The 14,233-nt window shown below is 43.2% G+C and overlaps 1 protein-coding gene across 1 annotated transcript in view; it reads left to right on the top strand.

Moving 5' to 3' along the window:
- The window catches only part of LOC112236138 (intersectin-2-like), a 99,209-nt gene that overhangs the window by 54,713 nt on the left and 30,263 nt on the right, over positions 1-14,233 (top strand). The window contains exons 5-6 of the mRNA XM_042321302.1: positions 1,335-1,510; positions 2,068-2,229. Of these exons, the coding sequence (XP_042177236.1) occupies positions 1,335-1,510; positions 2,068-2,229 (338 nt within the window). The remainder of the gene's footprint in view (positions 1-1,334; positions 1,511-2,067; positions 2,230-14,233) is intronic.

The raw sequence follows: 14,233 nt of genomic DNA, 5'->3' as shown, positions 1-14,233 counted from the left end.
AGAGCGGTGCTGTGTGTCCAGTCGTTAGAGCGGTGCTGTGTGTCCTGTCATTAGAGTGGTGCTGTGTGTCCTGTCGTTAGAGCTGTGCTGTCGTTAGAGCGGTGCTGTGTGTCCTGTCGTTAGAGCGGTGCTGTGTGTCCTGTCATTAGTGGTGCTGTGTGTCCTGTCGTTAGAGTGGTGCTGTGTGTCCTGTCGTTAGAGTGGTGCTGTGTGTCCTGTCGTTAGAGTGGTGCTGTGTGTCCTGTCGTTAGAGTGGTGCTGTGTGTCCTGTCATTAGAGTGGTGCTGTGTGTCCTGTCGTTAGAGTGGTGCTGTGTGTCCTGTTGTTAGAGCGGTGCTGTGTGTCCTGTCGTTAGAGCGGTGCTGTGTGTTCTGTCGTTAGAGCTGTGCTGTCGTTAGAGCGGTGCTGTGTGTCCTGTCATTAGAGCGGTGCTGTGTGTCCTGTCATTAGAGCGGTGCTGTGTGTCCTGTCATTAGAGCGGTGCTGTGTGTCCTGTCGTTAGTGGTGCTGTGTGTCCTGTCGTTAGAGTGGTGCTGTGTGTCCTGTCGTTAGAGTGGTGCTGTGTGTCCTGTCGTTAGAGTGGTGCTGTGTGTCCTGTTTTTAGAGTGGTGCCGTGTGTCCTGTCGTTAGAGCTGTGCTGTCATTAGAGCGGTGCTGTGTGTCCTGTCATTAGAGCGGTGCTGTGTGTCCTGTTGTTAGAGCGGTGCTGTGTGTCCTGTCGTTAGTGGTGCTGTGTGTCCTGTCGTTAGAGTGGTGCTGTGTGTCCTGTCGTTAGAGCTGTGCTGTCGTTAGAGTGGTGCTGTGTGTCCTGTCGTTAGAGTGGTGCTGTGTGTCCTGTCGTTAGAGCGGTGCTGTGTGTCCAGTCGTTAGAGTGGTGCTGTGTGTCCTGTCGTTAGAGCTGTGCTGTCGTTAGAGCGGTGCTGTGTGTCCTGTCATTAGAGTGGTGCTGTGTGTCCTGTCGTTAGAGCTGTGCTGTCGTTAGAGCGGTGCTGTGTGTCCTGTCGTTAGTGGTGCTGTGTGTCCTGTCGTTAGAGTGGTGCTGTGTGTCCTGTCGTTAGAGTGGTGCTGTGTGTCCTGTCGTTAGAGCGGTGCTGTGTGTCCTGTCGTTAGAGCGGTGCTGTGTGTCCTGTCGTTAGAGCGGTGCTGTCATTAGAGTGGTGCTGTGTGTCCTGTCATTAGAGTGGTGCTGTGTGTCCTGTCGTTAGAGTGGATCTATACTAAATCAGTATTTATCTAGGCTTTATAACGTCCCCCTCTTGCCCTCTATCTCTCCCCCTACTCTCTCTCACCTCCTCTCTCTCTCTTCTTTCTCTCCTCCCCTCCTCTCCCCCCAGGTCCCTAGCTGATATGGGTAGTGATGGGAGGATGGACCAACTAGAGTTCTCTATTGCCATGAAGCTGATTAAACTGAGGCTGCAGGGGCGGGGCCTTCCCCCCTCTCTACCAATCAGCATGAAGCAGCCACCCACTGCCACGCCCACCTCCATTATGAAGTCTTCAGCATGCTTCGGTAGGGCCAGACGGATGGTGACCTCAGTGGTCAGGGCCCGTATTCATAAAGAGTCTCAGAGAAGTAGTGTTGATCTAGGATCAGGTCATAGTCTCAGTAGGAGTGTTTGTCTAGGATCAGGTCATAGTCTCAGTAGGAGTGTTGATCTAGGATCAGGTCATAGTCTCAGTAGGAGTGGTGATCTAGGATCAGGTCATAGTCTTAGTAGGAGTGTTGATCTAGGATCAGGTCATGAAGAGTCTCAGTAGGAGTGTTGATCTAGGATCAGGTCATAGTCTCGGTAGGAGTGGTGATCTAGGATCAGGTCATAGTCTCGGTAGGAGTGGTGATCTAGGATCAGGTCATAGTCTCAGTTGGAGTGGTGATCTAGGATCAGGTCATCGTCTCAGGAGTGCTGATCTAGGATCAGGTCATAGTCTCAGGAGTGCTGATCTAGGATCAGGACATCTCTCTTATTCATTAAGATGTAAAACTGATCCTAGATCACCACTCCCACTCTGAGATGTTTTGAGAATATGTGGGACAGTGGGATAATATCATTCTCTCTACCTCCACAGGTATGGGCTCGATGCCAAATCTGTTCGTCGGCATGCCCGTCCTGACCCCGATGCCCCTTAACCCCACCCTGACCTCTGTGCCCTCCCTGGTTCCCATGACGATGCCGCTGGCCAATGGCAACTCCAGCCTCCTCAACCCATCTCCATTTAGCACCACTCCAGGTAAACATAGTGCAAAATAATACTTACCTACACGGGTTTGAAATGCACACTTTAAAAGGGGAAGGGGATAAGGGTCGGTTTGGCATTTGGCAAAGGACATAGTAGGAAACATATCGTTTTCTAGATCTAGGACTCGGCCACAAGTTATTATTCATTGTAGGGGTCATACAGAGTTATAAAGTATAGAAGGGGTTATGTATGGTGTTATAGTCCAGTATAGTAGAGGGGTTATGTATGGTGTTATACAGTCCAGTATAGTAGAGGGGTTATGTATGGTGTTATACAGTCCAGTATAGTAGAGAGGGGTTATGTATGGTGTTATACAGTCCAGTATAGTAGAGAGGGGTTATGTATGGTGTTATACAGTCCAGTATAGTAGAGAGGGGTTATGTATGGTGTTATACAGTCCAGTATAGTAGAGAGGGGTTATGTATGGTGTTATACAGTCCAGTATAGTAGAGAGGGGTTATGTATGGTGTTATACAGTCCAGTATAGTAGAGAGGGGTTATGTATGGTGTTATACAGTCCAGTATAGTAGAGAGGGGTTATGTATGGTGTTATACAGTCCAGTATAGTAGAGAGGGGTTATGTATGGTGTTATACAGTCCAGTATAGTAGAGGGTTATGTATGGTGTTATACAGTCCAGGTAGAGAGGGGTTATGTGGTGTTATACAGTCCAGTATAGTAGAGAGGGGTTATGGTGTAGTCAGTATAGTAGAGAGGGGTTATGTATGGTGTTATACAGTCCAGTATAGTAGAGAGGGGTTATGTATGGTGTTATACAGTCCAGTATAGTAGAGAGGGGTTATGTATGGTCAGTCCAGTATAGTAGAGAGGGGTTATGTATGGTGTTATACAGTCCAGTATAGTAGAGAGGGGTTATGTATGGTGTTATACAGTCCAGTATAGTAGAGAGGGGTTATGTATGGTCCAGTATAGTAGAGAGGGGTTATGTATGGTGTTATACAGTCCAGTATAGTAGAGAGGGGTTATGTATGGTGTTATACAGTCCAGTATAGTAGAGAGGGGTTATGTATGGTGTTATACAGTCCAGTATAGTAGAGAGGGGTTATGTATGGTGTTATATGGTCCAGTATAGTAGAGAGGGGTTATGTATGGTGTTATACAGTCCAGTATAGTAGAGAGGGGTTATGTATGGTGTTATACAGTCCAGTATAGTAGAGAGGGGTTATGTATGGTGTTATACAGTCCAGTATAGTAGAGAGGGGTTATGTATGGTGTTATACAGTCCAGTATAGTAGAGAGGGGTTATGTATGGTGTTATACAGTCCAGTATAGTAGAGAGGGGTTATGTATGGTCCAGTATAGTAGAGAGGGGTTATGTATGGTGTTATACAGTCCAGTATAGTAGAGAGGGGTTATGTATGGTGTTATACAGTCCAGTATAGTAGAGAGGGGTTATGTATGGTCCAGTTATATAGTCCAGTATAGTAGAGAGGGGTTATGTATGGTGTTATACAGTCCAGTATAGTAGAGAGGGGTTGGTGTATGGTATGGTGTTATACAGTCCAGTATAGTAGAGAGGGGTTATGTATGGTCCAGTATAGTTAGAGAGGGGTTATGTATGGTGTTATACAGTCCAGTATAGTAGAGAGGGGTTATGTATGGTGTTATACAGTCCAGTATAGTAGAGAGGGGTTATGTATGGTGTTATATAGTCCAGTATAGTAGAGAGGGGTTATGTATGGTCCAGTATAGTAGAGAGGGGTTATGTATGGTGTTATATAGTCCAGTATAGTAGAGAGGGGTTATGTATGGTGTTATACAGTCCAGTATAGTAGAGAGGGGTTATGTATGGTGTTATATAGTCCAGTATAGTAGAGAGGGGTTATGTATGGTCCAGTATAGTAGAGAGGGGTTATGTATGGTGTTATACAGTCCAGTATAGTAGAGAGGGGTTATGTATGGTGTTATACAGTCCAGTATAGTAGAGAGGGTTATGTATGGTGTTATACAGTCCAGTATAGTAGAGAGGGGTTATGTATGGTGTTATACAGTCCAGTATAGTAGAGAGGGTTATGTATGGTGTTATACAGAGGGGTTCCAGTCCAGTATAGTAGAGAGGGGTTATGTATGGTGTTATACAGTCCAGTATAGTAGAGTTATGTATGGGTTATGTTATGGTGTTATACAGTCCAGTATAGTAGAGAGGGGTTATGTATGGTGTTATACAGTCCAGTATAGTAGAGAGGGGTTATGTATGGTGTTATACAGTCCAGTATAGTAGAGAGGGGTTATGTATGGTCCAGTATAGTATATGTATGGTCCAGTATAGTAGAGAGGGGTTATGTATGGTCCAGTATAGTAGAGAGGGGTTATGTATGGTGTTATACAGTCCAGTATAGTAGAGAGGGGTTATGTATGGTAGTATAGTAGAGAGGGGTTATGTATGGTCCAGTATAGTAGAGAGGGTTATGTATGGTGTTATACAGTCCAGTATAGTAGAGAGGGGTTATGTATGTTATATACAACAGTATAGTAGAGGGGTTATGTATGGTGTTATATAGTCCAGTATAGTAGAGAGGGGTTATGTATGGTGTTATACAGTCCAGTATAGTAGAGAGGGGTTATGTATGGTCCAGTATAGTAGGGGTTATAGTCCAGTATAGTAGAGAGGGGTTATGTATGGTCCAGTATAGTAGAGAGGGGTTATGTATGGTCCAGTATAGTAGAGAGGGGTTATGTATGGTCCAGTACAGTAGAGAGGGGTTATGTATGGTGTTATATAGTCCAGTATAGTAGAGAGAGGTTATGTATGGTCCAGTATAGTAGAGAGGGGTTATGTATGGTGTTATATAGTCCAGTATAGTAGAGAGAGGTTATGTATGGTCCAGTATAGTAGAGAGGGGTTATGTATGGTCCAGTATAGTAGAGAGGGGTTATGTATGGTCCAGTATAGTAGAGAGGGGTTATGTATGGTGTTATACCGTCCAGTATAGTAGAGAGGGGTTATGTATGGTGTATAGTATATGTAGTCCAGTATAGTAGAGAGGGGTTATGTATGGTCCAGTATAGTAGAGAGGGGTTATGTATGGTCCAGTATAGTAGAGAGGGGTTATGTATGGTCCAGTATAGTAGGGGTTATGTATGGTCCAGTATAGGGAGGGGTTATGTATGGTCCAGTATAGTAGAGAGGGGTTATGTATGGTCCAGTATAGTAGGGGTTATGTAGTGGTCCAGTATAGTAGAGAGGGGTTATGTATGGTGTTATACAGTCCAGTATAGTAGAGAGGGGTTATGTATGGTCCAGTATAGTAGAGAGGGGTTATGTATGGTCCAGTATAGTAGAGAGGGGTTATGTATGGTCCAGTATAGTAGAGAGGGGTTATGTATGGTGGTCCAGTATAGTAGAGAGGGGTTATGTATGGTCCAGTATAGTAGAGAGGGGTTATGTATGGTCCAGTATAGTAGAGAGGGGTTATGTATGGTCCAGTATAGTAGAGAGGGGTTATGTATGGTGTTATACAGTCCAGTATAGTAGAGAGGGGTTATGTATGGTCAGTATAGTAGAGAGGGGTTATGTATGGTCCAGTATAGTAGAGAGGGGTTATGTATGGTCCAGTATAGTAGAGAGGGGTTATGTATGGTCCAGTATAGTAGGGGTTATGTATGGTCCAGTATAGTAGAGAGGGGTTATGTATGGTCCAGTATAGTAGAGAGGGGTTATGTATGGTGTTATATAGTCCAGTATAGTAGAGAGGGGTTATGTATGGTCCAGTATAGTAGAGAGGGGTTATGTATGGTCCAGTATAGTAGAGGGGTTATGTATGGTCCAGTATAGTAGAGAGGGGTTATGTATGGTCCAGTATAGTAGAGAGGGGTTATGTATGGTCCAGTATAGTAGAGAGGGGTTATATGGTGTTATATGGTCCAGTATAGTAGAGAGGGGTTATGTATGGTCCAGTATAGTAGAGAGGGGTTATGTATGGTGTTATAGTCCAGTATAGTAGAGAGGGGTTATGTATGGTCCAGTATAGTAGAGAGGGGTTATGTATGGTGGTCCAGTATAGTAGAGAGGGGTTATGTATGGTCCAGTATAGTAGAGAGGGGTTATGTATGTGTCCAGTATAGTATAGTATGGTCCAGTATAGTAGAGAGGGGTTATGTATGGTCCAGTATAGTAGAGAGGGGTTATGTATGGTGGTCCAGTATATAGAGAGGGGTTATGTATGGTCCAGTATAGTAGAGAGGGGTTATGTATGGTGTTATGGTCCAGTATAGTAGAGAGGGGTTATGTATAGTAGAGAGGGGTTATGTATGGTCCAGTATAGTAGAGAGGGGTTATGTATGGTCCAGTATAGTAGAGAGGGTTATTATGGTGGTCCAGTATAGGAGGGGTTATGTATGGTCCAGTATAGTAGAGAGGGGTTATGTATGGTCCAGTATAGTAGAGAGGGGTTATGTATGTGTTATACAGTCCAGTATAGTAGAGAGGGGTTATGTATGGTCCAGTATAGTAGAGAGGGGTTATGTATGGTGTTATATAGTCCAGTATAGTAGAGAGGGGTTATGTATGGTCCAGTATAGTAGAGAGGGGTTATGTATGGTGTTATATAGTCCAGTATAGTAGAGAGGGGTTATGTATGGTCCAGTATAGTAGGGGTTATGTATGGTCCAGTATAGTAGAGAGGGTTATGTATGGTCCAGTATAGTAGAGAGGGGTTATGTATGGTGGTCCAGTATAGTAGGGGTTATGTATGGTCCAGTATAGTAGAGAGGGGTTATGTATGGTCCAGTATAGTAGAGAGGGGTTATGTATGGTGTTATACCGTCCAGTATAGTAGAGAGGGGTTATGTATGGTCCAGTATAGTAGAGAGGGGTTATGTATGGTCAGTATAGTAGGGGTTATGTAGTCCAGTATAGTAGAGAGGGGTTATGTATGGTCCAGTATAGTATAGTAGAGAGGGGTTATGTATGGTCCAGTATAGTAGAGAGGGGTTATGTATGGTGTTATACAGTCCAGTATAGTAGAGAGGGGTTATGTATGGTCCAGTATAGTAGAGGGGTTATGTATGGTCCAGTATAGTAGAGAGGGGTTATGTATGGTCCAGTATAGTAGAGAGGGGTTATGTATGGTCCAGTATAGTAGAGGGGTTATGTATGGTCCAGTATAGTAGAGAGGGTTATGTTGTTATAGTCCAGTATAGTAGAGAGGGGTTATGTATGGTGTTATACAGTCCAGTATAGTAGAGAGGGTTATGTATGGTCCAGTATAGTAGAGAGGGGTTATGTATGGTCCAGTATAGTAGAGAGGGGTTATGTAGGTCCAGTGGTCAGTATAGTAGAGATGGGGTTATATGGTCCAGTATAGTAGAGAGGGGTTATGTATGGTGTTGGTCCAGTATAGTAGAGAGGGGTTATGTATGGTCCAGTATAGTAGAGAGGGGTTATGTATGGTGTTATACAGTCCAGTATAGTAGAGAGGGGTTATGTATGGTCAGTATAGTAGAGAGGGGTTATGTATGGTGTTATACAGTCCAGGGGTTATCCAGTATAGTAGAGAGGGGTTATGTATGGTGTTATACAGTCCAGTATAGTAGAGAGGGGTTATGTATGGTCCAGTATAGTAGAGAGGGGTTATGTATGGTCCAGTATAGTAGAGAGGGGTTATGTATGGTGTTATACAGTCAGTATAGTAGAGAGGGGTTATGTATGGTCCAGTATAGTAGAGAGGGGTTATGTATGGTCCAGTATAGTAGAGAGGGGTTATGTATGGTCCAGTATATAGAGAGGGGTTATGTATGGTCCAGTATAGTAGAGGGGTTATGTATGGTCCAGTATAGTAGGGGTTATGTATGGTCAGTATAGTAGAGAGGGGTTATGTATGGTCCAGTATAGTAGAGAGGGGTTATGTATGGTGGTCCAGTATAGTAGAGAGGGGTTATGTATGGTCAGTATAGGTAGGGGTTATGTATGGTCAGTATAGTAGAGAGGGGTTATGTATGGTAGTGGAGGGGTTATATGGTCCAGTATAGTAGAGAGGGGTTATGTATGGTCCAGTATAGTAGAGAGGGTTATGTTATGTATGGTCCAGTATAGTAGAGAGGGGTTATGTATGGTGTTATATAGTCCAGTATAGTAGAGAGGGGTTATGTATGGTCCAGTATAGTAGAGAGGGGTTATGTATGGTGGTCCAGTATAGTAGAGAGGGGTTATGTATGGTGTTATATGGTCCAGTATAGTAGAGAGGGGTTATGTATGGTCCAGTATAGTAGAGAGGGGTTATGTATGGTGTTATATAGTCAGTATAGTAGAGAGGGGTTATGTATGGTCCAGTATAGTAGAGAGGGGTTATGTATGGTCCAGTATAGTAGAGAGGGGTTATGTATGGTCCAGTATAGTAGAGAGGGGTTATGTATGGTGTTATATAGTCCAGTATAGTAGAGAGGGGTTATGTATGGTCCAGTATAGTAGAGAGGGGTTATGTATGGTCCAGTATAGTAGAGGGGTTATGTATGGTCCAGTATAGTTAGGGGTTATGTATGGTCCAGTATAGTAGGGTTATGTATGGTCCAGTATAGTAGAGAGGGGTTATGTATGTGTCGTCCAGTATAGTAGAGAGGGGTTATGTATGGTCAGTATAGTAGAGAGGGGTTATGTTGGTGTTATGGTCCAGTATAGTAGAGAGGGGTTATGTATGGTCAGTATAGTAGAGAGGGGTTATGTATGGTGTTATATAGTCCAGTATATAGTAGAGTTATGTATGGTCCAGTATAGTAGAGAGGGGTTATGTATGGTCCAGTATAGTAGAGAGGGGTTATGTATGGTCCAGTATAGTAGAGAGGGGTTATGTATGGTGTTATATAGTCCAGTATAGTAGAGAGGGGTTATGTATGGTGTTATACCGTCCAGTATAGTAGAGAGGGTTATGTATGGTCCAGTATAGTAGAGAGGGGTTATGTATGGTCCAGTATAGTAGAGAGGGGTTATGTATGGTCCAGTATAGTAGAGAGGGGTTATGTATGGTGGTCCAGTATAGTAGAGAGGGGTTATGTATGGTCCAGTATAGTAGAGAGGGGTTATGTATGGGTCCAGTATAGTAGAGAGGGGTTATGTATGGTCCAGTATAGTAGAGAGGGGTTATGTATGGTCCAGTATAGTAGAGAGGGGTTATGTATGGTGTTATATAGTCCAGTATAGTAGAGAGGGGTTATGTATGGTCCAGTATAGTAGAGAGGGGTTATGTATGGTCCAGTATAGTAGAGAGGGGTTATGTATGGTCCAGTATAGTAGAGAGGGGTTATGTATGGTCCAGTATAGTAGAGAGGGGTTATGTATGGTCCAGTATAGTAGAGAGGGGTTATGTATGGTGTTATAGTAGTCCAGTATAGTAGAGAGGGGTTATGTATGGTCCAGTATAGTAGGGGTTATGTATGGTCCAGTATAGTAGAGAGGGGTTATGTATGGTCCAGTATAGTAGAGAGGGGTTATGTATGGTGTATATATGGTCCAGTATAGTAGAGAGGGGTTATGTATGGTCCAGTATAGTAGAGAGGGGTTATGTATGGTGGTCAGTATAGTAGAGAGGGGTTATGTATGGTGTCCAGTATAGTAGAGAGGGGTTATGTATGGTCCAGTATAGTAGAGAGGGTTATGTATGGTGTTATACAGTCCAGTATAGTAGAGAGGGGTTATGTATGGTCCAGTATAGTAGAGAGGGGTTATGTATGGTCCAGTATAGTAGAGAGGGGGTATGGTGTATGGTCCAGTATAGTAGAGAGGGTTATGTATGGTCCAGTATAGTAGAGAGGGGTTATGTATGGTCCAGTATAGTAGAGAGGGGTTATGTATGGTGTTATATAGTCCAGTATAGTAGAGAGGGGTTATGTATGGTCCAGTATAGTAGAGAGGGGTTATGTATGGTCAGTATAGTAGAGAGGGGTTATGTATGGTCCAGTATAGTAGAGAGGGGTTATGTATGGTCCAGTATAGTAGAGAGGGGTTATGTATGGTGTTATGGTCCAGTATAGTAGAGAGGGGTTATGGTGTTATATGGTCCAGTATAGTAGAGAGGGGTTATGTATGGTCCAGGGGTTATGTATGGTCCAGTATAGTAGAGAGGGGTTATGTATGGTGTTATACCGTCCAGTATAGTAGAGAGGGGTTATGTATGGTCCAGTGTAGTAGAGAGGGGTTATGTATGGTGTTATATAGTCCAGTATAGTAGAGAGGGGTTATGTATGGTCCAGTATAGTAGAGAGGGGTTATGTATGGTGTTATATAGTCCAGTATAGTAGAGAGGGGTTATGTATGGTCCATATAGTAGAGGGGTTATGTATGGTCCAGTATAGTAGAGAGGGGTTATGTATGGTCCAGTACAGTAGAGAGGGGTTATGTATGGTGTTATATAGTCCAGTATAGTAGAGAGGGGTTATGTATGGTCCAGTATAGTAGGAGGGGTTATGTATGGTCCAGTATAGTAGAGAGGGGTTATGTATGGTCCAGTATAGTAGAGAGGGGTTATGTATGGTCCAGTATAGTAGAGAGGGGTTATGTATGGTCCAGTATAGTAGAGAGGGGTTATGTATGGTGTTATATAGTCCAGTATAGTAGAGAGGGGTTATGTATGGTCCAGTATAGTAGGGGTTATGTATGGTCCAGTATAGTAGAGAGGGTTATGTATGGTCCAGTATAGTAGAGAGGGTTATGTATGGTCCAGTATAGTAGAGAGGGGTTATGTATGGTCCAGTATAGTAGAGAGGGGTTATGTATGGTGTTATACAGTCCAGTATAGTAGAGAGGGGTTATGTATGGTCCAGTATAGTAGAGAGGGGTTATGTATGGTCCAGTATAGTAGAGAGGGGTTATGTATGGTCCAGTATAGTAGAGAGGGGTTATGTATGGTCCAGTATAGTAGAGAGGGGTTATGTATGGTGTTATACAGTCCAGTATAGTAGAGAGGGGTTATGTATGGTCCAGTATAGTAGAGAGGGGTTATGTATGGTCCAGTATAGTAGAGAGGGGTTATGTATGGTCCAGTATAGTAGAGAGGGTTATGTATGGTGTTATATAGTCCAGTATAGTAGAGAGGGGTTATGTATGGTCCAGTATAGTAGAGAGGGTTATGTATGGTCCAGTATAGTAGAGAGGGGTTTATATGGTCCAGTATAGTAGAGAGGGGTTATGTATGGTGTTATATAGTCCAGTATAGTAGAGAGGGGTTATGTATGGTCCAGTATAGTAGAGAGGGTTATGTATGGTCCAGTATAGTAGAGAGGGGTTATGTATGGTCCAGTATAGTAGAGAGGGGTTATGTATGGTCAGTATAGTAGAGAGGGGTTATGTATGGTGTTATATAGTCCAGTATAGTAGAGAGGGGTTATGTATGGTCCAGTATAGTAGAGGGTTATGTATGGTCAGTATAGTAGAGAGGGGTTATGTATGGTGTTATACAGTCCAGTATAGTAGAGAGGGGTTATGTATGGTCCAGTATAGTAGAGTAGGGGTTATGTATGGTCCAGTATAGTAGAGAGGGGTTATGTATGGTCCAGTATAGTAGAGAGGGGTTATGTATGGTCCAGTATAGTAGAGAGGGGTTATGTATGGTGTTATACCGTCCAGTATAGTAGAGAGGGGTTATGTATGGTGTTATATAGTCCAGTATAGTAGAGAGGGGGTTATGGTCCAGTATAGTAGAGAGGGGTTATGTATGGTCCAGTATAGTAGAGAGGGGTTATGTATGGTGTTATACAGTCCAGTATAGTAGAGAGGGGTTATGTATGGTCCAGTATAGTAGAGAGGGGTTATGTATGGTCCAGTATAGTAGAGAGGGGTTATGTATGGTCCAGTATAGTAGAGAGGGGGTTATGTATGGTGTTATATAGTCCAGTATAGTAGAGAGGGGTTATGTATGGTCCAGTATAGTAGAGAGGGGTTATGTATGGTCCAGTATAGTAGAGAGGGGTTATGTATGGTCCAGTATAGTAGAGAGGGGTTATGTATGGTCCAGTATAGTAGAGAGGGGTTATGTATGGTGTTATATAGTCCAGTATAGTAGAGAGGGGTTATGTATGGTCCAGTATAGTAGAGAGGGGTTATGTATGGTCCAGTATAGTAGAGAGGGGTTATGTATGGTGTTATACAGTCAGTATAGTAGAGAGGGGTTATGTATGGTCCAGTATAGTAGAGAGGGGTTATGTATGGTGTTATATAGTCCAGTATAGTAGAGAGGGGTTATGTATGGTCCAGTATAGTAGAGAGGGGTTATGTATGGTGTTATATAGTCCAGTAGAGAGGGGTTATGTAGTATAGTAGAGAGGGGTTATATGGTCCAGTATAGTAGAGAGGGGTTATATAGTCCAGTATAGTAGAGAGGGGTTATGTATGGTGTTATATAGTCCAGTATAGTTAGAGAGGGGTTATGTATGGTCCAGTATAGTAGAGGGGTTATGTATGGTCCAGTATAGTAGAGAGGGGTTATGTATGGTCCAGTATAGTAGAGAGGGGTTATGTATGGTCCAGTATAGTAGAGAGGGGTTATGTATGGTCCAGTATAGTAGAGAGGGGTTATGTATGGTGTTATATAGTCCAGTATAGTAGAGAGGGGTTATGTATGGTCCAGTATAGTAGAGAGGGGTTATTATGTCAGTATAGTATGGGGTTATATGGTCCAGTATAGTAGAGTTAGGGGTTATGTATGGTCCAGTATAGTAGAGAGGGGTTATGTATGGTCAGTATAGTAGAGAGGGGTTATGTATGGTCCAGTCCAGTATAGTAGAGAGGGGTTATGTATGGTCCAGTATAGTAGAGAGGGGTTATGTATGGTCCAGTATAGTAGAGAGGGGTTATGTATGGTCCAGTATAGTAGAGAGGGGTTATGTATGGTCCAGTCATAGTAGAGAGGGGTTATGTATGGTGGTCCAGTATAGTAGAGAGGGGTTATGTATGGTCCAGTATAGTAGAGAGGGGTTATATGGTCCAGTATAGTAGAGAGGGGTTATGTATGGTCCAGTATAGTAGAGAGGGGTTATGTATGGTGTTATACAGTCCAGTATAGTAGAGAGGGGTTATGTATGGTCCAGTATAGTAGAGAGGGGTTATGTATGGTCCAGTATAGTAGAGAGGGGTTATGTATGGTCCAGTATAGTAGAGAGGGGTTATGTATGGTGTTATATAGTCCAGTATAGTAGAGAGGGGTTATGTATGGTCCAGTATAGTAGAGAGGGGTTATGTATGGTCCAGTATAGTAGAGAGGGGTTATGTATGGTCCAGTATAGTAGAGAGGGGTTATGTATGGTCCAGTATAGTAGAGAGGGGTTATGTATGGTCCAGTATAGTAGAGAGGGGTTATGTATGGTCCAGTATAGTAGAGAGGGGTTATGTATGGTCCAGTATAGTAGAGAGGGGTTATGTATGGTGGTCCAGTATAGTAGAGAGGGGTTATGTATGGTCCAGTATAGTAGAGAGGGGTTATGTATGGTCCAGTATAGTGTTATGTATGGTCCAGTATAGTAGAGAGGGGTTATGTATGGTCCAGTATAGTAGAGAGGGGTTATGTATGGTGTTATATAGTCCAGTATAGTAGAGAGGGGTTATGTATGGTGTTATATAGTCCAGTATAGTAGAGAGGGTTATGTATGGTCCAGTATAGTAGAGAGGGGTTATGTATGGTCCAGTATAGTAGAGAGGGGTTATGTATGGTGTTATACCAGTCCAGTATAGTAGAGAGGGGTTATGTATGGTCCAGTATAGTAGAGAGGGGTTATGTATGGTCCAGTATAGTAGAGAGGGGTTATGTATGGTCCAGTATAGTAGAGAGGGGTTATGTATGGTGTTATATAGTCCAGTATAGTAGAGAGGGGTTATGTATGGTCAGTATAGTAGAGGGGTTAGGGTTATGTATGGTCCAGTATAGTAGAGAGGGGTTATGTATGGTCCAGTATAGTAGAGAGGGGTTATGTATGGTCCAGTATAGTAGAGAGGGGTTATGTATGGTGTTATATAGTCCAGTATAGTAGAGAGGGTTATGTATGGTCCAGTA

Source organism: Oncorhynchus tshawytscha, linkage group LG05 (assembly GCF_018296145.1).
Source record: "Oncorhynchus tshawytscha isolate Ot180627B linkage group LG05, Otsh_v2.0, whole genome shotgun sequence".
NCBI lineage: Eukaryota > Metazoa > Chordata > Actinopteri > Salmoniformes > Salmonidae > Oncorhynchus > Oncorhynchus tshawytscha.
The sequence above is the reverse complement of the archived record's forward strand: the minus strand, read 5'-3'. Positions and strand labels throughout refer to the sequence as shown.